The following is a 23,411-nucleotide window of genomic DNA, read 5'->3' on the forward strand; positions in this document are numbered from 1 at the left end:
TACAGAGATAGGGAGGGGCTGGAGGGGGTTACAGAGACAGGGAGGGGGTGTAGGGGCTGGAGGAGGTTACAGAGATAGGGAGGGGGTGTAGGGGCTGGAGGAGGATGTTTTTCTGAGTGGCCACACCGCTTTCACATTGCGTGTTAACTGTGTTGGCTGAGTTCACATTTGGATTAAATGTTAAAAGTTTGTGGAAGCAGGTTGTGATATAAACAGGTTCCAGGGCCGCTCCGGCACGGTGTTCCTCAGAAGTTTAGTAAGTTGGTGTTCTGTCGGATTGAACACCGGCTCACAATTGTGAAACTCTCTCAGAGAATGGAAAAGATGACATCGTTCGCCGGTGCTCTAACAGCCTGAGAAAGCCCAGATGTACCCAGTTTAGCTGTGAGCGTGCCCAGGGCTCAGGGTGCTCTCGGAAAACCATTCAACATTCCCTGAGCCTGTTACCCAGGAACTGGAGGCCGTTCGGCCCACCCCCAGAGCATGTTACACAGGAACAGGAGGCCGTTGGGGCCCATTCCCCGAGCCTGTTACCCAGGAACTGGAGGCCGTTCGGCCCATTCCCAGAGCATGTTACACAGGAACAGGAGGCCGTTGGGGCCCATTCCCCGAGCCTGTTACCCAGGAACAGGAGGCCGTTTGGCCCATTCCCCGAGCCTGTTACCCAGGAACAGGAGGCCGTTTGGCCCATTCCCCAAGCCTGTTACCCAGGAACAGGAGGCCGTTTGGCCCATTCCCCGAGCCTGTTACCCCAGAACAGGAGGCCGTTCGGCCCATTCCCCAAGTCTGTTACACAGGAACGGGAGGCCACTTGGCCCCCACGTCCAACCTTTTATGCAGGACCAGGCGTCCATTCAGCCCTCATCCTGATGCTCCTAGAACTGAGCGCCATCCCTCCAGATTATGTCAGTGGATAAGGAGCAGCGCTGCTGCTTCTGGACATCACCTACAGCCGGAAAACCTTTCCAGCTCAGGATGGGGAGTGGCTCAGAGGGGAACCGGTCTTCCCATGTATCTGCTGCCCCTTGTCCTTCTGGATGGAAGTGGGTTGTGGGTTTGGAAGGTGCTGCCTGAGGATCTTTGGTGAATCTCTGCAGAGCATCTTGTAGATGGTACACACTGCTGCGACTGAGCGTCGGTTGGGGGGTGGGGGGGAGTGAGTGGGTTGTTTGTGGGTGTGGGGCCAATCGAGCGGGGGCTGGATGGTGTCGAGCTTCTCCATCCAGGGGCAAGTGGGGAGTGTTCCATCCCACTCCTGGCTTGTGCCTTGGGGATGGTGGGACAGGCTTTGGTGTGGGGAGGGAGTTACTCGCTGCAGGAGTCCCTGCTTTTGTCAGCGCTGTGTTTATGTGGTGAGTTTGGCTGAGTTTCTGGTTAATAGTAAACCCCAGGATGTTGATAGTGGGGGGATTCAGTGATGGTAACATTAGTGAATGTCAAGGGGCTGTGTGAAAGTATTTGTCTTGTGAATGAGATGATCCATTTTGAGAACAAAATGTGTGTGTGCGCGCGAGAGAGAAAGAAAACAGTATTTTTAATAGACATTAATATCCTGGATATTTACAATGTACAAAATTCAGGAAGAGATTACATATAAATACAATGGACACATCAATCATTAAAGCAACGATTTATCCAGTGGCCTCTTCTTAACATCGAAACGTAGAAGGTAGGAGCAGGGCAGGCCCCCGAATGGCCTCCTCCAGCGGGCAGGGTCTGTAACTGTCTGAGGGTTGGAGGGGAGGCGGATTCATTTGAGCGGCCGGGGTATGGAATGTACTTTCCCAGAGCGTGGGGGACGGCTGTTTCACTCAAGTCTTTCAATGGGGAACTGGAGATTGTCTAAAAGGAAGGATGTGTAGGGATGGGGTTGGATGCTGTCAGGGATGGGGGGGGGGGGGTGCACTGAGGTTAATTTCTCAGTTGGAGACCCAGTGCAGACACAAGTCAATCAGTACTCCAACAAAAGCTGTACAACATAGATCAAAAGTATTGACCATGGCCCACATTCAGTCTCTTTTCAATATGCACTCTTCCATTCATTTCCTCTTGGCAACAAAATGATCTGAGTCAGCAGGAGCTAGCAATAAATACAAACAGCGTTCCTATAAATAAAGAGAAGTATGTACAGGATAAACAGATCGAAACACACCACAGGGTCAATCATGCCTGATGAGGAGCAGGTATAGGCTCACGATGAGAAAGCAGAGTGCTCCCATCTCCGTTCTCACAACTCCATTGCACAGATTTCCATCGCAACACTCAAAGCTTTTCCCAAGTTCCACGCCAAACATTGCCTGGGTGGAGTTCAGATGGCAAATCGATTCAGAAAGACATCCTTGAAAGTCGATTGTTAAATTGCGACCAGCTAGATGAGGGACAAACAGATTGAGATGGTGTTTAATAGTTCTTCAAAACTTCCCTCCCTATCACCTTGTCCTCTCAACACAATGGGAAAGAATGACATCTCATGTTGAGAGGAAAGAACGTACGAGATTGTGATTAAAAACTAAAACAACAGGCAACATGTCACAATATTTCAGCTCACACTCATCAGGACACCAACGCAAGAAAATCAATTTTACAAAAAAGGACCAACAATTTCTACAGCATGGAAAGGAGGAGCTGGTTGGATGGGCAATTGATAGGTAGAACGCTCTACCTATTTGGCAGAAAGGGAATCTCTCTCTTATACTTGGAACCAATCTCATCCATTACACAGAGAGATTCCCGCACTGTCTGAGGGTCAGCGCAGAGGGAGCGCCGCGCCGTCGGAGGGTCAGCGCCGAAGGATAACAGAACTTTGTATCTGGGAACCTCCAAATTGTCGAACTTTGTATCTGGGAACCTCCAAATTGTCCTTAGCCATTCAATGTCCTCAACCCCCAATGCACCCTTCCCTGTCACCTCCCCCAGCCCCTACACCCCCTCCCCATCTCTGTAACCCCCTCCAGCACCCTACACCCCCTCCTTATCTCTGTAACACCCTCCAGCACCCTACACCCCCTCCTTATCTCTGTAACCCCCTCCAGCCCCTACACCCCCTCCCCATCTCTGTAACCCCCTCCAGCACCCTTCACTCCCTCCCCATCTCTAACCCCCTCCAGCACCCTTCACTCCCTCCTTATCTCTGTAACCCCCTCCAGCCCCTACACCCCCTCCCCATCTCTGTAACCCCCTCCAGCCCCTACACCCCCTCCCTATCACTGTAACTCCCTCCAGCACCCTACACCCCCTCCCTATCTCTGTAAACCCTCCGGCCCCTACACCCCCTCCCTATCTCTGTAACCCCCTCCATCCCCTACACCCCCTCCCTATCTCTGTAACCCCCTCCAGCCCCATACACCCCTCCAGCCAGCTCTGCGCTCCTCCAACTGCAGCCTCTTGTGCGCCCCCTCACCACGCTGGCGTTGCCAGCATTGCCTCCCACAATGCCCCTCTCTTGCGAGGAGCTTCGGGGTTATTTAGCCCCACAACAGGGATGAGACCAATGCACCCAGTTGTTTTAAGGGAGGGGAGTAATGACCTACCATTTCTGACAACATGTTCCAGTCTTCCACACTTGGTCTGTGACCCCCAGCACTGCACTTGCCCGGATTTGTTGCACTTAAAATCGTTCAGCACTTGCAAACACCCGAAACACATCTGGCTGTTCTTTTGGTTATCTAGAATCGCGCCAAAAAGAAACACAGGTCATTCGAAAATTCCACGTCACTCTTTTGCAAGCTGCCTCTTGCTGAAGGTTTCAGCTGTTGCTCGCTCTTTGGATTTGACACTGATTCGCCCTCCAGCCTCTAACTACACGTTCGGGAACTCCTGCCGAACTGTTGTTAACTCCTGGGGCATGGGTGTCACTAGCTCTCCCCAGCCTGAAATTTTCCAAGTCCCTAGTTGCCCCCACTTGAGAAGGTGAGGCTGAGCTGCCTCCTTGAGCTGCTGCAGTCCCCATGTGCTGTGGGTTGACCCTTGGGGAGGGATTGCCAGGATTCTGACCCAGCGAAACTGAAGGAACGGCGATATATTCCCAAGTCAGGATGGGGAGTGGAGGGGAACTTGCAGGGGGCTGGTGTTCCCATGTATCTGCTGCCCCTTGTCCTTCTGGATGGAAGTGGGTCGTGGGTTTGGAAGGTGCTGCCTGAGGATCTTTGGTGAATCTCTGCAGAGCATCTTGTAGATGGTACACACTGCTGCGACTGAGCATCGGTGGGGGGAGGGAGTGGGATGTTTGTGGATGTTGGGCCAATCAAGTTGGGGTTACTTTGTCCTGGATGGTGTCAAGCTTCTTGAGTGTTGTTGGGGCTGCCCCCATCAACGGGCAAGTGGGGAGTATTCCATCCCCCTCCTGACTTGTGCCTTGGGGATGGTGGGACAGGCTTTGGGGGGAGTCAGGAGGTGAGTTACTCGCTGCAGGATTCCCAGCCTCTGACCTGCTCTTGTAGCTACTCTGTTAAAATAGCTGATAACACAGTGTGGAGCTGGAGGGACACAGCAGGCCAGGCAGCATCAGAGGAGCAGGAAAGTTGATGTTTTGGGCTGGGACCCTTCTTCAGAAATGCCAAATTTCTGAAGGAGGGTCCCAACCTGAAATGTCAACTTTCCTGCTCCTCTGATGCTGCCTGGCCTGCTGTGTCCCTCCAGCTCCACACTGTGTTATCTCTGACTCCAGCATCTGCAGTTCTTACTATCTCTGTAGCTGGACCGGTTTCCAGAAAATGGTAACCGCCAGGACATGTAGGTTATTAACTTGAGGAGTGCTCAGCTCATCAAACGGAGATTAAATTATTTCCCACTTCCTCAATTCAAACAGCAGCCTCACAACACAGGCTCTGCACTCCCCCAACCCCCACCCCACCAAGGCCCCAGCCATTGCTGAGTGCCCCACATGTTACAAGCACAGCAGGCTTTGACAAAGGGGATTTACATATTAAATTATGTCCGCATTAGAATTACCAAGAGAATAACAGATAGGACGAAAAATAGGGAGTTACCCGTCGAGGGAATCAAGAGACTGATAATTGGATAGATGGGCACTGAGCAAGATAGAGAGAAAGAGAGTGATACATGAATTGGGAGTGGGAGAGAGAGTGAGAAGGAAAGGGAGAGAGAGAGAGAGAGAGAGAGAGAGACACACACATGCATACAGAGACAGACAGTGAGAGATTGACGCAGAGATGAAGAGGCAGAAATTCAAAGAGACACACACACACACACACACACACACCCCCAGTGGGAGTGCGGCCAGGTGGAGTGAGGTGTGTGTTGGTGTACATATTGCCCCAGGATAGGAAGTATGGGTCAGGAATGAGTGGGGAGAGGGAGAAGGGGAGATAGCGAGAGTAGGATGACCTTACCCGGTCTGGTGTTACACAGATCCCGATTACAGCAACTGATAACTTTCTTGTTGGAGCCGAGGTCGAAGCTGATGTTTGTACAGGTTTCGGAGGGAACACAGGAATGCTCAAAGGTCACCTCGTCTACAGAAAAAAACCGAAAGGGAATCAGTCAGCCCCTTCACGACAGCATTGATCCCATTATAGATCTTTGGAGCACAGCGCTCCCACCGCAGCACAGCGCTCCTGCCGCCACCCGGGGCACAGCGCTTCCACCGCGGCACCTGGGGCACGCCACACCCGCCGCGGCACAGCACAGCACCCAGGGCACAGCGCACCCGCCGTGGCACCGCGCTCCCGCCACAGGACCCGGGGCACGCCACACCCGCCACGGCACAGCGCTCCCACCGCAGCACCCGGGGCACGCCACGTCCAACGCGGCACAGCGCGGGACCCAGGGCACTGCGCTCCCACCGGGGCACCGCGCTCCCGGGGACACAGTGCTTCCACCGCGCTCTTAGGGATCGGGGAAAGAGCATTCGTTCTGTGGGCCCTAGAGAGGGTGGGGGTGGACAGCGTTCCCTCTGTGGGCTCAGGGTGGGGGGTGGACAGTGTTCCCTCTGTGGGTTCGGGGTGGGGGAGCACGTTCCTCTCAGACTGGCCTCTTGATGCTCGGCAGCTGTTAAAGCCCCCTGTCTCAACACTCAGCATTTCCCAGCTCAGCAAGCCTTCCCTCACTCCCACACCCTCTCTCTCACTCCCACACATTCTGTTCTCACATACACACACACACACACACACACACACACACTTTAGCAATATATCTGTGTGTGTGTGTGTGTGTGTGTGTGTGTGTGTGTGTGTGTATAAAAAAAATGCATGTCATTCCCAAAAGGCAAGTCTCAGATATTCTCAGCAATGCCCTCATTCTGAGACTGCCTGACTCAGTGGGTATCTGCTTGCAGCTTTCGAGATGTCCTGTGGGGAAATGTGTTGTTAATAAAATGCGTTGGTCACTTACCGTGGGACCCCCATGTTGATACGGTCATGCACACTTGATCCTCTCCACAGTTCACCTCTTTCATTCTTGTAGGGGTACACTTGTGACCTGTGCAACTGTAGCACCTGAGTGCATTCCCTATGTGAGAAAAATACAGACAATAAAATTGGGGAGAAGTGTGTCCCGTCTCCCTGTGGCCCTCTGAGTTTGTGTCTATTCATTTATGGGAATGCGGGTGTCGCTGGCTGGGACCAGCATTTATTGGCTCCATCCCCAGTTGCCCCCCTTGAGAAGGTGGGGGTGAGCTGCCTTCTTGAGCCGCTGCAGTCCCCATGTGCTGTGGGCAGACCCACAATGCCCCTTAGGGAGGGAATTCCAGGATTCTGACCCAGCGACACTGAAGGAACGGCGATATATTCCCAAGTCAGGATGGGGAGTGGAGGGGAACTTGCAGGGGGCTGGTGTTCCCATGTATCTGCTGCCCCTTGTCCTTCTGGATGGAAGTGGGTCGTGGGTTTGGAAGGTGCTGCCTGAGGATCTTTGGTGAATTTCTGCAGAGCATCTTGTAGATGGTACACACTGCTGCGACTGAGCGTCGGTGGGGGGAGGGAGTGGGATGTTTGTGGAGGTGGGGCCAATCGAGCGGGGGCTGCTCTGTCCTGGATGGTGTCGAGCTTCTTGAGTGTTGTTGGAGCTGCCCCCATCCAGGGGCAAGTGGGGAGTATTCCATCCCCCTCCTGACTTAGAACATAGAACATTACAGTGCAGTACAGGCCCTTCGGCCCTCGGTGTTGCACTGACCTGTGAAACCAAGCTGAAGCCCAACTAACCTACACTGTTCCATTATCATCCATATGTTTATCCAATGACCATTTAAATGCCCTTAAAGTTGGCGAGTCTACTACTGTTGCAGGTAGGGCATTCCACGCCCTTACTACTCTCTGAGTAAAGAACCTACCTCTGACATCTGTCCTATATCTATCACCCCTCAATTTAAAGCCATGCCCCCTCATGCTAGCCATCACCATCCGAGGAAAACGGCTCTCACTGTCCACCCTATCTAACCCTCTGATCACCTTGTATGTCTCTATTAAGTCACCTCTCAACCTTCTTCTCTCTAATGAAAACAGCCTCAAATCCCTCAGCCTTTCTTCATAAGACCTTCCCTCCACACCAGGCAACATCCTGGTAAATCTCCTCTGCACCCTTGCCAAAGCTTCCACATCCTTCCTATAATGCGGCGACCAGAACTCTACGCAATACTCCAAGTGCGGCCGCACCAGAGTTTTGTACAGCTGCAACATGACCGCGTGGCTCAGAAACTCAATCCCTGTACCAATAACGCCTAACACACTGTACACCTTCTTAACAACCCTATCAACCTGGGTGGCAACTTTCAAGGATCTATGTACATGGACACCGAGATCTCTCTGCTCCTCCACACTACCAAGAATCTTACCATTAGCCCAGTATTCTGTATTCCTGTTACTCCTTCCAAAGTGAATCACCTCACATTTTTCCTCATTAAACTCCATTTGCCACCTCTCAGCCCAGCTCTGCAGCTTATCTATGTCTCTCTATAACCTGCAATATCCTTCCGCACATGTGCCTTGTTGGTGGTGGGACAGGCTTTGGGGGAAGAGTCAGGGGGTGGGTTACTTGCTGCAGGATTCCCAGCCTCTGACCTGCTATTGTTGCCAGTTGAGTTTCTGGTCAATGATAAGCCCCAGGATGTTGATAGTGGGGGCTTCAGTGATGGGAACACCATTGAACGTCAAGGGACGGTGGTAAGATTGTCTCTTATTGGTGATGGTCATAGCCTGGCATTTGTGTGGCTCAAAGTGTGCCACTTGTAAGCCCAAGCCTGGGTATTGTCCAGATCTTGTTATGTGTGAACACGGACTGCTTCAGTATCTGAGGAGTCATGAATAGTGCTGAACTCTGCAATCATCAGCAAACATCCCCACTACTGATCTTATGGGAAGGTCATTGATGAAGCAGCTGAAGATGGATGGGCCATTCAGAGACACCGCGACCAATCTGTAGCATGACTACACCTCAGCTCAGTGTCCCATAATCCTGCTAAACTGATCAAAGTGCGAATTTATAATGTATTAAAGGCTGGAACGGAGGGTTGAGGGAGAAAGGGGGAAGAGAGACACAGAGAGAGGAGAGCCAGACTGTATTAGGAAAGCACTTTCAGACTTTATCCTGGCATCTGGAGAGTGCAGGACTAAGACACAGAACCCAAAATTGCTGAAGGAACTTGGCAGGTCTGGCAGCATCTGTAGAGAGAGAAGACGGAGTTAATGCTTGCGGTCCCAGTGACCCTTCCTCAGAACAGTTGTGAGAAGGGATCACTGGGCCCGAAACATTCAGTTCGATTTCTCTCCACACGATGCCTCTGAGCTCCTCCAGCATTTTCAAATCTCTAGCGTGCGCAGTTCTGTATTTTTCACCCAGAGGATGAAGGGGTTAGTCTGAGGTTTCAGGACTGGGCTGACGTTTGAAGAATGAAGCAGTGATCTGATAGAAAGATGGATGGTTTAGAGTTGGCGTGGGGTAGGTGCTGAGAGGATGTTTCCCCTTCCTCCCAACTCTGTGGGGATTTAGAATGAGGGGACGCAGTCTCAGAGTAACTGGTCTCCCATTTAAAACAGAGATAAGCAAAGATTTCGCTCATCTGGGCAAACCTTCTCCCAATATATTCATGGCTGAGATCAAGCCAAGGGGTTTCTTCCCCCACCTCTTTATTCATTTAGGAGATGAGGGCATCATTAGCCAGGCCAGCATTTATTGCCCATCCCTTACAGCCCAGATGGCAGTTGAAAGTCAACCACACTGCTGTGAGCCTGGAGTCACATGTAGGCCAGACTGGGTTAAGGATGGTAGTTTCATGTCCAGTCCCCTGCAGGTGGGAGATTTGCCCAGACCAGCAACGCCTTGCGGGAGGAGGGTGGGAGGGTGCAGCTGTCTCTGCTTATCGGTTTTAAATGGGCGGGCATTAATGAACCAGATGGACTTTATCCCCCGATAATCTGCGTTAGATCCACAGTCATCATTCGACTCTTAATTCGAGATATTTTATTGAATTCAAATGGAGGGGGATTCCAACCTGGGTCCTCCAGAACATTACCTGGGTCTCTGGGTTAACAGCCCAGCGATAATAGCACTGGGCCGTCATCCTCCCACTATATTGGCGATGCATTGGGAGAGTGGCTGTGTAATGAGCGTCATTGCAGTCCAGCCCATGAAACTAGACAGGCTGCTGCAGCAAGCGGTTTATCTGCAGTTATAGGAAGGACATCCTTCACATTATAATGTCAACTGGAGACGGTTCAGGAGAGATTTACCAGCCTGTTGCTGGGAGTGAAGGGTTTGGTTTAGGGGGAAGAGACTAGCTAGGCTGGCACTTCTCTCACTGGAGCGTAGGGGGTTGAGGAGAGACCAGACAGAGGGTTATAAAATCGAGGAGCATGGATAAGGTGAATGGCAGGTGTTTTCCCCCTAGGTTGGGGGATTTCAAGACCAGAGGCCACATCTTTTTTTTTAAAAAGGTGAGAGGAGCAAGATTTTAAAGGGTGAGGGGGTAACTTTTCTTTTACACAGAGAACGGTTTGTGCGTGGAATGAACTTCAGAGGGAGTTCCAGCAGTTAAATGACAAGTACAAGTACATGTGTCAGAAATGTTTGGAGGGACAGGGGCCAGGAGCAGGCAGGTGGGACTAGTTTAGTTTGGGATTATGGTCGGCACGGGCTGGTTGGGCCGAAGGGTCTGCTTCCGCGCTGTGTGGCTCTGTAAGTGGTATTCCAGTCTTCATTGGTAAGTGATTTGAGTTCAGAAGTAGGGATGCCTTACCCCAGTGCTATAGGGCCTTGGTGACAGTGCAGTGGGAGAACTGCATGGAGTTTGGGCCCCCTTAGCTAAGAAACGACACAATTGCCTTTAAGAGAATATAGTGGAGATTCGCTAAACAGATACAGGGGTGGGGGGTGATCACAAGTCTGCCCTGTGGGGGAGAGAGTGGGCTTGCAATCACTGTGCAGTTAGAAGGAGTGAGAGGGCAGGATCTGACTGAAATGTATAAAACTTTAACAGGGCTGGACAGATCGAATGCAGGAAGGGTGCGTTCTCCTGGTGAGGGGAATCTCCAGCCAAGAGGACAACTTAAGGAGAGAGGGTGATGTCATCCAGGACTAAGCTAAAGAAAGGATTCTTTACCCAGAGAGGAGTGAACCTGTGGAATTCTCCACCACTGAAAGCAAGCTTCTACTAGCATATGAGAAATCTAGATTTTAAAGGCATTTGGGGTTGCAAGAAGAAAGTAGGAATTATGGCACTGAGATCGAAGATCAGCCACGATCAAACAGAATGGGACAGGGAGGGGTGCGCAGGCTCGAAGGGCCAAATGGCCTTTATCTAGTTTCTATGTTTGCAGGGGGTGGGGGCGCAGGCAGGAATGTGGCGTTAAATCCTCAATCAGATCAGCGGTGAGGAAGGTGTTCGGTACACTTACCTTTATTGGTCAGTGCATTGAGTATAGGAGTTGGGAGGGTCATGTTGGGGCTGAACGGGACATTGGTTAGGGCCACTTTTGGAACACTGCGTTCAATCCTGGTCTCCCTGCTACAGGAAGGATGTTGCTAAACTTGAAGGGGTTGAGAAAAATTTGCAAGGACGCTGCCAGGAGCTACAGGGAGAGGCTGGGGTTATTTTCCCTGGAGAGTTGGAGGCTGAGGGGTGTAGAAGTTTACAAAATCATGAGGGTCATGGATAGGGTGAATACTCAAGATACTTTCCCCAGGAGGGGGGAGTTCAAAACTTGAGGGGCATAGGTTTAAGGTGAGAGGGGAAAGACATAAAAGGGGCCTAAGGGGCAACTTTTTCACACAGAGGGTGGTGCGTGTATGGAATGAGCTGCCATCGGAAGTGGTGGAGGCTGGTACAGTTACAGCATTTAAGAGGCATCTGGATGGGTACATGGATAGGAATGGTTTAGAAGGATATGCGCCAAATGCTGGCAAATGGGACTTAATTAATTTAGGATATTGTTTCTGCCGAAGGGTGTGTTTCTGTGTTGCACAGCGCTATGACACCATGACCTGGGGAAGTGGCAAGAAGGATTGATGGGCCGAACGGGCTCCTCCAGATGCCGACCGTTATGTATGGCAGAGCAGATTTGGCCTCCTGGTCATTCCGCTGTTTCCTCAGCTCTTTAGCCCTGAGGCCCCCCCCCCACCCCACCCATGGGAATATTCACACCGGGCCCACACTGCAGAATTCTTCGGGGTCTCAAAATAGCACACAGAAACAATTTACAGAGCACATGAGAAAACAGGGTGGCACATCTGAGGATGCCAAGCAACAGAAGTGGATGTTGCCAGGCAGTGGTCCATGCCAAAACAGGAAGCTTGGCAAACACTCAGCAATCGCTGTTGATTTAGTGTGGACCGGGCTCCACTTAATAAATGTCGATCGACGCTTTGCCAAGTTAAGATAATTATTTATAAACTGTGCTGTACAATTGTAAAGCATGGTGTCTCTCACACACGCACACAGAGGCACACAGAGGCACACAGAGGCACACAGAGACCACTTTCAACACAATCGGTCATGATAGGATCAGACAGGGCTGGCTGAAGTCACTTTCCTGTAGACAGTGATGTGGATTTTGATTTCTTGTTTGGGAACCCTCTCACTTGTGAGCAGGCCTGTCAGTGGGCTTTAAGCTTAATTTGATGAGAAGGGTTTAACAGGGATAAAAAACAGAGAGAGAGAGAGAGAGAGAGAGAGGGGGGGGGGGAGGGGGCAGATGACATTTCTCCCAGGGCAAGGCCTTGCAAACTGCCCATGTTCCAGCCAATGGCTGCATTACTCCCCTTGAAGGCAGGGGATTGAGAGGCTTTTCAAGGGAACTGTGGACTTGGAATCACGTGCAGACCGGAGCAGGTTGGCTCAACAGATTTCCTTCACAACCAGAGGGGCTTTTACAACAATTAACGCAAGAGTTTGGCAGAGATAGTGGGAACTGCAGATGCTGGAGAATCCGAGATAACAAGGTGCAGAGCTGGATGAGCACAGCAGGCCCAGCAGCATCAGAGGAGCAGGAAGGCTGACGTTTTGAGTCTGGACCCTTCTGGGGTTTGACCGAATCCCACATCGTTAGCTGGGGATTGGGATTTATCGGAGCAGTGACATGACCACAGTGCAATTACAACAGTTAGGTAGACCAGTATGGATGCGATTAGCTAAAGCCCTTCATTTGTGTTGTAGATCCCCTTAATCTCTAAAGATGGCACAATAAAATGTTAGGGAGTGAGGGATTGTTCTTTTCTGGACACAGCAGGTTCAGGGGGAAATTGAATTAGATTGTTCAAAATCGACAGGGACTGCATGTGGTTTTGATCAATTTGAGGAGGGGACACTGTTTCCAGGGCTTGAAGGGTGTGCAGAAGGTGACAGAGATGGGGAGTGGGTGTAGGGGCTGGGGGAGGTTTCAGAGATAGCGAGGGGGGTGGGGGAGTAGGTGCTGGAGGAGTTTGCAGAGATAGGGAGGGGCTGTAGGGGGTGCATGTGCTCGAGGGGGTTAAAGAGATAGGGAGGGGGTGGGGCACAGGGGTTGGGGGTAATATAGTTATAGGGAAGCGGCAAGAAGGAACTTGAGAAGAATGGGAATTTGGAACTTCAGTTCTTGGTGGTTGCGAGTGGGTAACGGGGTGGGGTATTGGCGAGTGAACAGGATTCAGTGAGAATTTTGGATGCTTGGCAACAATAATTTGGAGATGTTGAATGTGCCGGCTCAGTGGAAATGCTCCCACGGTCAGTATTTAGAAAGCGATTCAGCTGGGTGCACTGTGAGAGAGAGCCAGGACCTGATGGAGGGGAAAGGGGAATGGGAATCCTGGGACCAAGATTTATCCCTCTGTTTACAACATCACCGGTGTATTCCTGACTCGGTGGTTGTGGGATCTTCCTGTGCTAAAGTTGAGCGTCGCAGTTTCGACATTTGAACAGTGAGTATACTTCCAAGGAAATCTGTAATTTTGTAATGGCCTGAGATTGTGAGGGGGCACTGGAGAAAGAGATGCCTATCAATCTGATGTGGACGTGTCAGCATTGGACTGGGATGGTCAAAAATCAGAAAGGAGGAGCGAGGCTCCAAAAGCTTGCGTTTTCAAATAAGCCTGTTGGACTATAACCTGGTGTGGTGTGATTTCTGACCTGTATCTCTGACAGAGGTAGGGCTGAGCTGGTAAAATCTGTCAGCCAAATCAGGGATATGAACTCCCCAGAGGTAAGAAGGTGTAGAGCTGGATGAACAGAGCAGGCCAAGCAGCATCAGAGGGGCAGGAAAGCTGACATTTCGGGCCTAGATGCTTCATCAGAAACGTCATCTTTCCTGCTCCACTGATGCTGCTTGGCCTGCTGTGTTCATCCAGCTCTACACCTTGTTATCCCAGATTCTCCAGCATCTGCAGTTCCTATTATGTCTGAAACAATCATATGAATTTCCCAGTTCACACCGCGTTAGTTCATTCACTTTATACATTAAACATTACAAATAACTCAACTCATTTTGTACTCAGTGACATGACTGAGCTAACAGATAACAATGTTTCATATCCTCAATTATAATAGAATTTTCTTTGACGACGTTTCCAGTCATTTGACACTTAACATTTTAACCACTCAGGTCAATGTTATTTAATTGATAATGTAATTTCATGCCTTTGACGCAGTTTGCCATGTGGATATTTCAAGAATTGCTTTGTTACTCCAGAAAAAACCCACAGGCTCATTGCATCATCGAACCATACAGATGGAACAGCACAGAAACAGACCCTCCAATCCAACCTGTCCACTTTCACCAGATATTCTAATTTAATCTAGTCCCGTGGGCTGGCATATCCCTCGAATGCCTTCCTATTCATGTCCCCATCCAGATGCCTTTTAAATGTTATTGTACCAGCCCCCACCACTTCCTCTGGCAGCTCATTCCATACATGCACCACCCTCTGTGTGAAAAAGCTGCCCCTTTTAAGTCTCTTTAAATCTTTCTTGTCTCACCTTAAGCCTATGCGCCTCTAGTTTCGGATTCTCCCACCCTGGGGGGGGAAGAGACCTTTGTCCATTCACCCTAGCCATGCCCCTCATGGTTTTATAAACCTCTATAAGGTCACCCCTCAGCCTCCTACGCAAATAGCCCCAGCCTGCCCCTATAATGCGAACCTTCCATTCCGGCAGCATCCTGGTAAATCTTTACTGTACCCTCTTCGATGAAATAATATCCTTCCCATTTATGGGCTGACCAGAACTATGTAGTATTCTAAAACGTGGTCTCACAATATCCTGTACAACCTCAACATCCCAAGTCCTCTCCTCAATGTTCTGAGCAATAAAGGCATACATGTGTAATGTCAAATAGCCTCCCCGTCTACCTGCAATGTCATTTATAGAGAACTAAGTACCTGAGCCCCCGGGTCTCTCTGTTTGACAACACTCACCAGGGCCCTACCATTGTCTGTCCTTTAAATTCTTTCTAACACACGATGCCCAGGTCTGGACACAACATGAGTGGGTCATTCAGTCCACCCTCCCGTAGGATCATGGTTGATTTGAACACTTTTCCTACCACATCCCCATTATTCTGTTCCCCACTGGGAATGAGAAAGCTACTAGCCTGTACCTGAAACGGGATCTAACACAGCCCTCTGCTGGGGGTGGGGGGAGGGGGGTTCCAAAAGCTCAGAGTCCGGGTTGGGCCGAACAGTCTCTGAGTTAAAAGTTTCTCCTCATTTCAGTCGTCAATAACGCAGCCCTTGTTTTTAAATTTTGCTACCCTAACCAGAGAAAGCATCCTCCCATCCCTGGATGGATGTTGTTAGTCTCAGTGAGAACAGCACCAGGGTCCCGGGTTCGGTTCCAGCGTCAGGGTGTGGAGTTTGCATGCTCTCCTTCGTGTCTATGTGGGTTTCCTCCCACAGTTCAAAGATGTGTGATTAAAGTAGCCTTGCTATGTTACATAGCCCATAGTGTCCAGGGGGGTGCAGGTTTGGTAGACTGGTCATGTTGAATAGCCCGTAGTGTCCAGGGGGGTGCAGGTTTGGTAGACTGGCCATGTTGAATAGCCCGTAGTGTCCAGGGGGGTGCAGGTTTGGTAGACTGGCCATGTTGAATAGCCCGTAGTGTCCAGGGGGGTGCAGGTTTGGTAGACTGGCCATGTTGAATAGCCCGTACTGTCCAGGGACCTGCAGGTTGGGTGAACTAGGCAGGGGGAAAGTGCAAGGGTTTCAGAAATTTGGCAGAGGTGTAGAGTCTGGGTGGGAGGCTCCACAGAGAGTCAGTCTGGACTTGTTGAGCCCAACGGTCTCTTTTCATACTGTAGGGATTGAGGGACCTCGTATATATTACTGCTCTCTCCCATTATCCTGTCTCCAGCTTTCAACAAACAACAGTCCACCCTTTACTCTCTCTTCTATTCAATCACTATATATTTTCTTCCCCCTCTCCTTTACTGATTACATTTCTCTGTGTGTGGGCGCGCGTGTCCCTCTCTGATAAAGTGAGAGATTTTGGTCACAGGCCGGACTCTCTTGAACGGAGAGAGACTCCCTTTTTCTGGTAAGGCAGCAGTTTGAGGTTGCTCAGATCCCTGGGCAGATATCCGAGAGAGAGAGAGAGAATCTGCAATTAATGGGATTGCAAACAAGCGTCTCTCTCTGGAGCAGGGCGAGCGGTCGAACTATAATGGTTTACTTCATTTCTAACCCTGGACCACGCAAAGAAAAATAAACAAGAGCAACTTACCATGGCCTGGGAACATAGAGAGGGCGAGGATGAGAGCGGATAGGAACTGCATAGTGAGATCTCCGAACCCAGACAGGAATTGAGCGCAGTCTGCAGCAGGGCAGCGTTATAAATACAGGAAAACTGGGCGTTCAGATTGAACTTCCAGCCTCCAGCACCTCTCACACTCTGAGCACAAACTCTCAAAACATTGCGACACTCTTGGTCTACAAAGAAAAACTTGCCTGGGGTGTCCGAAGATACTTTACGACCCGTGACTCTCTCGGTTTCCGTTTTAAAACCGGCCAAAGGAGATGTTGTGGGGAGGGGGGAGAGGGGAGAGGAAGGGTCAGAAAGTCCTCTTGGAGCCAATTGCATCTCCCTCCCAATGTAAACACATCAAAAACTGCTCCACCCTGCTCTGAAACACAGCAAGAGTGACCTATATGTGGGGCTGGAGAAGCATTTAACAGAGGAGGGAGGCCATTCGGCCCACCTATCTTGCAGTATCGCCGATGCTCACCTGCTCCCATTCCCTCCTCTATTCCACCCCATCCCATTCAGCCGTCTCTCCCCCGTCTGTTCATACAGCTTCCACTCCAACCCCCCCATTCCCCGTGGGAGTGAGTCCCACATTCCGCCCCGCATTCCCTGTGGGAGTGAGTCCCACATTCCGCCCCCCCATTCCCTGTGGGAGTGAGTCCCACATTCCGCCCCCCCATTCCCTGTGGGAGTGAGTCCCACAATCCGCCCCCCATTCCCTGTGGGAGCGAGTCCCACAATCCGCCCCCCATTCCCTGTGGGAGCGAGTCCCACAATCCGACCCCATTCCCTGTGGGAGTGAGTCCCACAATCCGTCCCCCATTCCCTGTGGGAGTGAGTCCCACATTCCGCCCCGCATTCCCTGTGGGAGTGAGTCTCACACTCCCCCCAATTCCCTGTGGGAGTGAGTCCCACATTCCGCCCCCATTCCCTGTGGGAGTGAGTCCCACATTCTGTCCCGCATTCCCTGTGGAAGTGAGTCTCACATTCCCCCCCATTCCCTGTGGGAGTGAGTCCCACATTCTGCCCCCGCATTCCCTGTGGGAGTGAGTCCCACATTCCGCACTCCCCCATTCCCCATGGGAGCGAGTCCCACAATCCACCCCCCATTCCCTGTGGGACTGAGTCCCACATTCCACCCCCCCCATTCCCCGTGGGAGTGAGTTCCACATTCTGTCCCGCATTCCCTGTGGGAGTGAGTCTCACATTCCCCCCCATTCCCTGTGGGAGTGAGTCCCACATTCCACCCCCCATTCCCTGTGGGAGTGAGTCCCACATTCCACCCCCCATTCCCTGTGGGAGTGAGTCCCACATTCCCCCCATTCCCTGTGGGAGTGAGTCCCACATTCCGCCCCCCCATTCCCTGTGGGAGTGAGTCCCACATTCTGCCCCACCTTCCCTGTGGGAGTGAGTCCCACATTCTGTCCCGCATTCCCTGTGGGAGTGAGTCCCACATTCCCCCCATTCCCTGTGGGAGTGAGTCCCACATTCCCCCCTCAACTCCCTGTGGGAGTGAGTCCCACATTCCCCCCCATTCCCTGTGGGAGTGAGTCCCACATTCCCCCCCCATTCCCTGTGGGAGTGAATCCCACATTCCCCCCCATTCCCTGTCAGAGTGAGTCCCACATTCCCCTGCCATTCCCTGTGGGAGTGAGTTCCACATTCCCCCCCCATTCCCTGTCAGAGTGAGTCCCACATCCCCTCCCCATTCCCTGTCAGGGTGAGTCCCACATCCCCTCCCCATTCCCGGTCAGAGTGAGTCCCACATTCCCCCCCATTCCCTGTCAAAGTGAGTCCCACATTCTCCATCCCCACCCCGAACCCCCAATCAGTTTTTACTGTGGAGGAGGAAATCGAAGCTGGAAACTCAGGGAAGTAAATATTGAACAAAAACAGAAGTTGCTGGAAAAGCTCAGCAGGTCTGGATGCATCTGTGATGAAAAAAATCAGAGTTAACGTTTCGAGCCCGGTGACCCTTCAGAGATTCTGAAGCAGGGTCACCGAACGCAACACATTATCTCTGATGTTTTTCCTTCACAGTCATTGCCAGACATACTGAGCTTTTCCAGCAACTTCTGTCTGTGTTCCTGATTTACAGCATCCATGGTTCTTTCAGTTTTTATTGGGAAATAAATATTGATGCTTTGAAAACAGTTCACATTTCCAGAAGAGGAAATCCTGGAGCCCTTACGAAATATAAAGGTGGATAAATCTCTAGGACTTGATCCCCTGCATCCCTGGGCGTTGTGGGAAGTTAGAGAGGAAATTGAAAGGCCCCTGGCAGAAATATTTGTTCCTTCTCTAACTGAGGGTGAGGGGCTGGATGACTGGAGATTGGCCATGTTGTGCCTTTGTTTAAGAGAGGGATGTAAAGACAAGCCCGGGAACTATAGACCTGTGAATCTGGCTTTTCTGGCGGGTAAGTTGTTGGAGGTGATTCTGAAAGATAGGACTTATATGCCTTTGGAAATGCAGGGGATGATTCATGATAGCATGGTTTTGTGTAAAGGATATTTTAACTTTTCACAGAAGTAACCAAGACAAAGTCAGAAGGCACAGAGACAGTAGGAACTGCAGGTGCTGGAGAATCTGAGATAACAAGGTGCAGAGCTGGATGAACACAACAGGCCAAGCAGCATCAGAGGAGCAGGAAAGCTGCCACTTCGGGCCTAAGCCTTTCTTCAGAAAAGATAGGCCCGAAACGTCAGCGTTCTTGCTCCTCTGATGCTGCTTGGCCTGCTGTGTTCTACACCTTGTTATCTGAGAGCTGCTTCTTTCACCTGATGAAGGGGACACGCTCCGAAATAAACCCACTGGACTATAAACTGGTGTCATGTGATTTCTGACTTTGTCCGCCCCAGTCCAACACCGCCCCCGCCCCCCACACCATGGCAGGGCAGTACATACTGTTCTCTCTTAAACAAAGGCACAACATGGCCACTCTCCAGTCATCCAGCCCCTCACCCTCAGTTAGAGAAGGAACAAATATTTCTGCCTTGCAATTTCGTCGCTAACTTTCCGCAACGTCCTGGGATGCACGGGATCAAGTCCTGGAGATTTATCCACCTTTATATTTTGTAAGGGCTCCAGCATTTCCTCTTCTGGAAATGTGAGCTGTTTTCAAAGCATCAATATTTATTTCAGTAAGGCATTTGACAAGGTTCCACACAGTAGACTAATCAGTAAAATTAGATCAGCTGGGATTCGTGGTGAGCTTGCTCGTTGTATATAAAATTGGCTTAAGGGCAGGAGACGGAGAGTGGAGGGTTATTTCTCAGACTGGAGCCCTGTAACCCTGCGCTGTTCCACAGGGATCGGTTCTGCATTCACTCTTGTTTGTCATTTATTGAATGATTCTGATGAAAAAGAGAAGATGGCATGGTTAGTAAGCTTGCAGATGACACCACAACTGTTGGTATAGTGGACAGTGAAGCAGGTTATCTAAGATTATAAAGAGATCTTGATCAATTGGGTCAATGGGCTGAGGAATGCCAGGTGGAGTTTAATTTGGATAAATGCAAGGTGTTGCATTTTGGTGAAACAAATAAGGACAGGACTTCTATCATTAAAAATAAGGCCTTGGGTAGACCTAGGCAGAGAGACCTAGGGGCTCATAATTCTTTGAAGTTTGTATCACATACAGACAGGATGGTTAAGGAAGTTTCTGAGGAAAGGTCACCAGACCCAAATCGTTAACTCTGTTTTTTCCTTCGCAGATGCTGCCAGACCTGCTGAGTTTTTCCAGCAACTTCTGTTTTTGTTTGTGGTTAAGAAGGTGTTTAGCTCACTTGCCTTCAATGCTCAGGCCTTAGAGTGTAGGAGTTGAGACTTTATATTGAGGTTGTACAGGACATTGGTGAGGCTTCCTGTGGAGCACTGTGTCCAGTTCTGGTCATCCAGTTAAAGGAAGGATATTATGAAGCAGGAGAGGGTTAAGTAAAGATTTACCAGGATGTTGCAAGGAATGCAGGGTTCGAAGTATGGTGATAGGCTGGGACATTTTTCCACTAGACCGTAGCAGGTTGAGGGGTGACCTTGTAGAGATTTATAAAATCATGAGGGGTTTGTATAAGGCGAATGGAGTCTTTTCCCTAGGATGGGGGGTGTGATTTCAAGACAAGGTGGGGGGGAACATCTTTAGGATAGGAGGAGAAAGTTTTTAAAAATACTTGAGGTAACTTTGTTACCCAGGGAATGGTTCATGTGTGGAATGAACTTCTAGAGGAAGTGGTGAATGTGGGGACAGTTACAATTTTAATAGACATTTAGATAAATACATGAGGCATTATAAGTCATGAATTAGCATGGACAGAAGATTGGTTAACTAACAAAGAGCAAAGAGTAGGAAAAAGGGGTGTTTTTCTGGTTGGCGATCAGTGCTAGTGATGTGCCTCAGGGATCAGTGTTGGTCATATACAACTCACATATAGATGGTTTACTGATGGGGACCCAGTGTAGTGTGGCAAAGTGTGCAGAGGACAGTGAAAGACTGCAGAGGGATTCAGGTGGGTTAAGTAAGTGGGCGCAGATGGTCTATGTTGTTGGTCAATGTGAACTCATCCATTTTTGCAGGAATGGAAGCAAAGTGGATTATTATTTAAATGGTGAAACATTGCAGCATGCTGCTGTGCAGAAGGACCTGGGCGTCCTTGTGCTTGAATGACAAAAAGGCGGTTTACAGGTGCAGCAGGGAATGAAGGCGGCAAACGGAATTTTGTTCTTCATTGCTAGAGGGATGCAGTTTGAAAACAGGGAGGTTACGCTGTATAGGGTGATGGTGAATACAGTGTGAATTTTGGTCTATTTACTTGAGAAAAGATGTGCTGGCACTGGAGGAGGTGCAGAGAAGGTTCACTGAGTCAATTCTGGAGTTGAAAGGATTGAATTATGAAGAAAGATTGTGAAGACGAGGTCTGTACTCACTGGTAATTAGAAGAATGAGGGATCATTTTATAGAAATATTTAAATTATAAAGGGAATAGATAAGTGAGAAGCAGGGAGATTGTTTCCACATGTAGGTGAAATTAGAACGAGGGGGCATATCCTTAAAATGAGGGGAAGCAGATGTAGGACTGAGCTGAGGAAGAATGTCTGCACCCAAAGGGTTGTGAATCTGTGGAACTCCCAGTGATGCAGTTGAGGTGAGCTCGTTCAATGTTTTTAAGGCAAAGATAAATAAAATTTTGAACAATAAAAGAATTAAGGTGGACGGGGCTGGCAAGTGGAGCCGAGTCCATGAAAAGATGAGCTGTGATCATCTTCAATGGCAGAGCAGACAGGAGCAGCCAGATTCTTCCCCCCCTGCTCCAACTTCATCAGTCCTGGTGCTCTGATACGAAGTGTTTGGAGGGATATGGCCCAAAAGCAGGAAGCCACGATTGGTTAATTTTGGTCGATGGTCGGCATGGACTGGTTGGACAAAAGGTCAGTTTCCGTGTTGTGTAACTGTACAAAGTCATGTCTCCATGTGAGATTGCTGTCCATTTCTCCAGCAGTGCCCGCTCCCTCAGCACTGACCATCCAGCAGTGCCCGCTCCCTCAGCACTAACCATCCGGCAGTGCCCGCTCCCTCAGCACTGACCCTCTGACAGTGCCCACTCCCTCAGCACTGACCCTCCGAGTGTGCGGCGCTCCCTCAGCACTGACCCTCTGAGTTGGCGGTGCTCCCTCAGCACTGACCCTCTGACAGTGCCTGCTCCCTCAGCACAGACCCTCCGACAGTGCCCACTCCCTCAGCACTGACCCTCCGAATGTGCCCACTCCCTCAGCACCGACCCTCTGACAATGCGACACTCCCTCAGCACTGACCCTCCGACAGCGCCCGCTCCCTCAGCACTGACCCTCTGAGTGTGCGGCGCTCCCTCAGCACTGACCGTCCAACAATGCCCACTCCCTCAGCACTGGCCCTCCGACAGTGCCCACTCCCTCCGCACTGACCCTCCGAGCGTGCGGCGCTCCCTCAGCACTGACCCTCCGACAGTGCGGCGCTCCCTCAGCACTGACCCTCCGACAGTGCCCACTCCCTCAGCACTGGCCCTCGACAGTGCGGGGCTCCCTCAGCACTGACCCTCCGACAGTGCCCACTCCCTCAGCACTGACCCTCCGACTGTGCGATGCTCCCTCAGCACTGTCTGTCCGACTGTGCAACTCTCCCTCAGCACTGAACCTCTGATGTGCCTACTCCCTCAGCACTGACCCTCCGACAGTGCGATGCTCCCTCAGCACTGACTCTCCGACAGTGCAGCACTCCCTCAGCACTGACCCTCTGACAGCATGGCGCTCCCTCACAGCAGCTACCAGTGATTACCAGTTGAGATGTTTTGTGTGAAACTCACTGGAGTGCGGCTGACTTCGAGGAATTGGTGACTCAGATTCAGAACCTCTGAATCCAGGGATGACCTTTGGCAGTTCTCTCTTGGGATTAATGCCCGGAGAGTTTTTCAACAAATGACTTGAAAGGTGGACTGCCTGGGATCGATTTAGGAACGTGGCACATGACTCAATGATGTTACTAAATCCATTGAACAAAAATGCCATTGTTGCTGGTTGCTGACTCTTGGCCAAAGGGGGAATGATATCACAGTCGTGGACGGAAAAGACATAGAACAATTTCATTCACGTTACAGAGGAATCCTCTTGCTCTATTCTTGTTGTGTGAATCACTAACTGTAATGATGTATGTTCACTTCAGTCCAGGAAATAGTTGTATCTTTAATTATCATCATGGCAATTATACATCACTCCTACAATTACTTCCCTCACTTAGGACATATGTTTAATCTAAATTTTTTTGACTTGATGATTGACGATTACAAATGTAGTTGTCAACCTGACCCTAATTGCCCCCCTTGAGAAAGTTGGGGTGAACTGCCTTCCTGAACCTCTGCAGTCCCCATGTGCTGTGGGTTGACCCACAATGCCCCTTAGGGAGGGAATTCCAGGATATTGACGCTGAAGGAACGGCGACATATTTCCAAGTCAGGATGGGGAGTGGAGGAGAACTTGCAGGGGGCTGGTGTTCCCATGTATCTGCTGCCCCTTGTCCTGCTGGATGGAAGTGGGTTGTGGGTTTGGAAGGTGCTGCCTGAGGATCTTTGGTGAATCTCTGCAGCGCATCTTGTAGATGGTACACACTGCTGCGACTGAGCGTCGGTGGGGGGAGGGAGTGGGATGTTTGTGGATGTGGGGCCGATCGAGCCGGGGCTGCTTTGACCTGGATGATTACAGTTTAGCTCTGCAATTCCTGCTCAGG

The 23,411-nt window shown here is 50.5% G+C and overlaps 1 protein-coding gene across 2 annotated transcripts; it reads right to left on the minus strand.

The window, feature by feature from the left end:
* Window positions 1-1,557: 1,557 nt before the first annotated feature.
* On the minus strand, window positions 1,558-16,526 carry LOC125448544 (prostate stem cell antigen). 2 transcript variants are annotated; one of them, XM_048523911.2, is made up of 5 exons: window positions 16,363-16,526; window positions 6,352-6,468; window positions 5,352-5,474; window positions 3,531-3,665; window positions 1,558-2,368 (listed from the first exon to the last, which is right to left on the minus strand). In XM_048523911.2, the coding sequence occupies exons 1-5, from the start codon at window positions 16,493-16,495 to the stop codon at window positions 2,160-2,162; spliced, it is 717 nt and encodes a 238-aa protein (XP_048379868.2). In that variant the 5' UTR covers window positions 16,496-16,526; the 3' UTR covers window positions 1,558-2,159. The 2 variants fall into 2 exon arrangements, with proteins under 2 accessions (XP_048379868.2, XP_048379869.2); XM_048523912.2 differs by lacking the exon at window positions 16,363-16,526 and adding an exon at window positions 16,139-16,335.
* Window positions 16,527-23,411: the final 6,885 nt, after the last annotated feature.

Source organism: Stegostoma tigrinum, chromosome 41 (genome assembly GCF_030684315.1).
Source record: "Stegostoma tigrinum isolate sSteTig4 chromosome 41, sSteTig4.hap1, whole genome shotgun sequence".
In the NCBI taxonomy this organism is placed as follows: Eukaryota; Metazoa; Chordata; class Chondrichthyes; order Orectolobiformes; family Stegostomatidae; genus Stegostoma; species Stegostoma tigrinum.

Bases quoted from the DNA above. Each gene is read 5' to 3' on its own strand.
- LOC125448544 (XM_048523911.2), bottom strand. From the start codon at position 16,495: ATGCAATTGGCTCCAAGAGGACTTTCTGACCCTTCCTCTCCCCTCTCC. The intron at 3,666-5,351 runs GTAAGGTCATCC...GCGCGATTCTAG, and splicing joins TCTGTGTAACACCAGACCGG to ATAACCAAAAGAACAGCCAG. The intron at 2,369-3,530 runs GTAGGTCATTAC...TCCCTCATCTAG, and splicing joins GGAACATGTTGTCAGAAATG to CTGGTCGCAATTTAACAATC.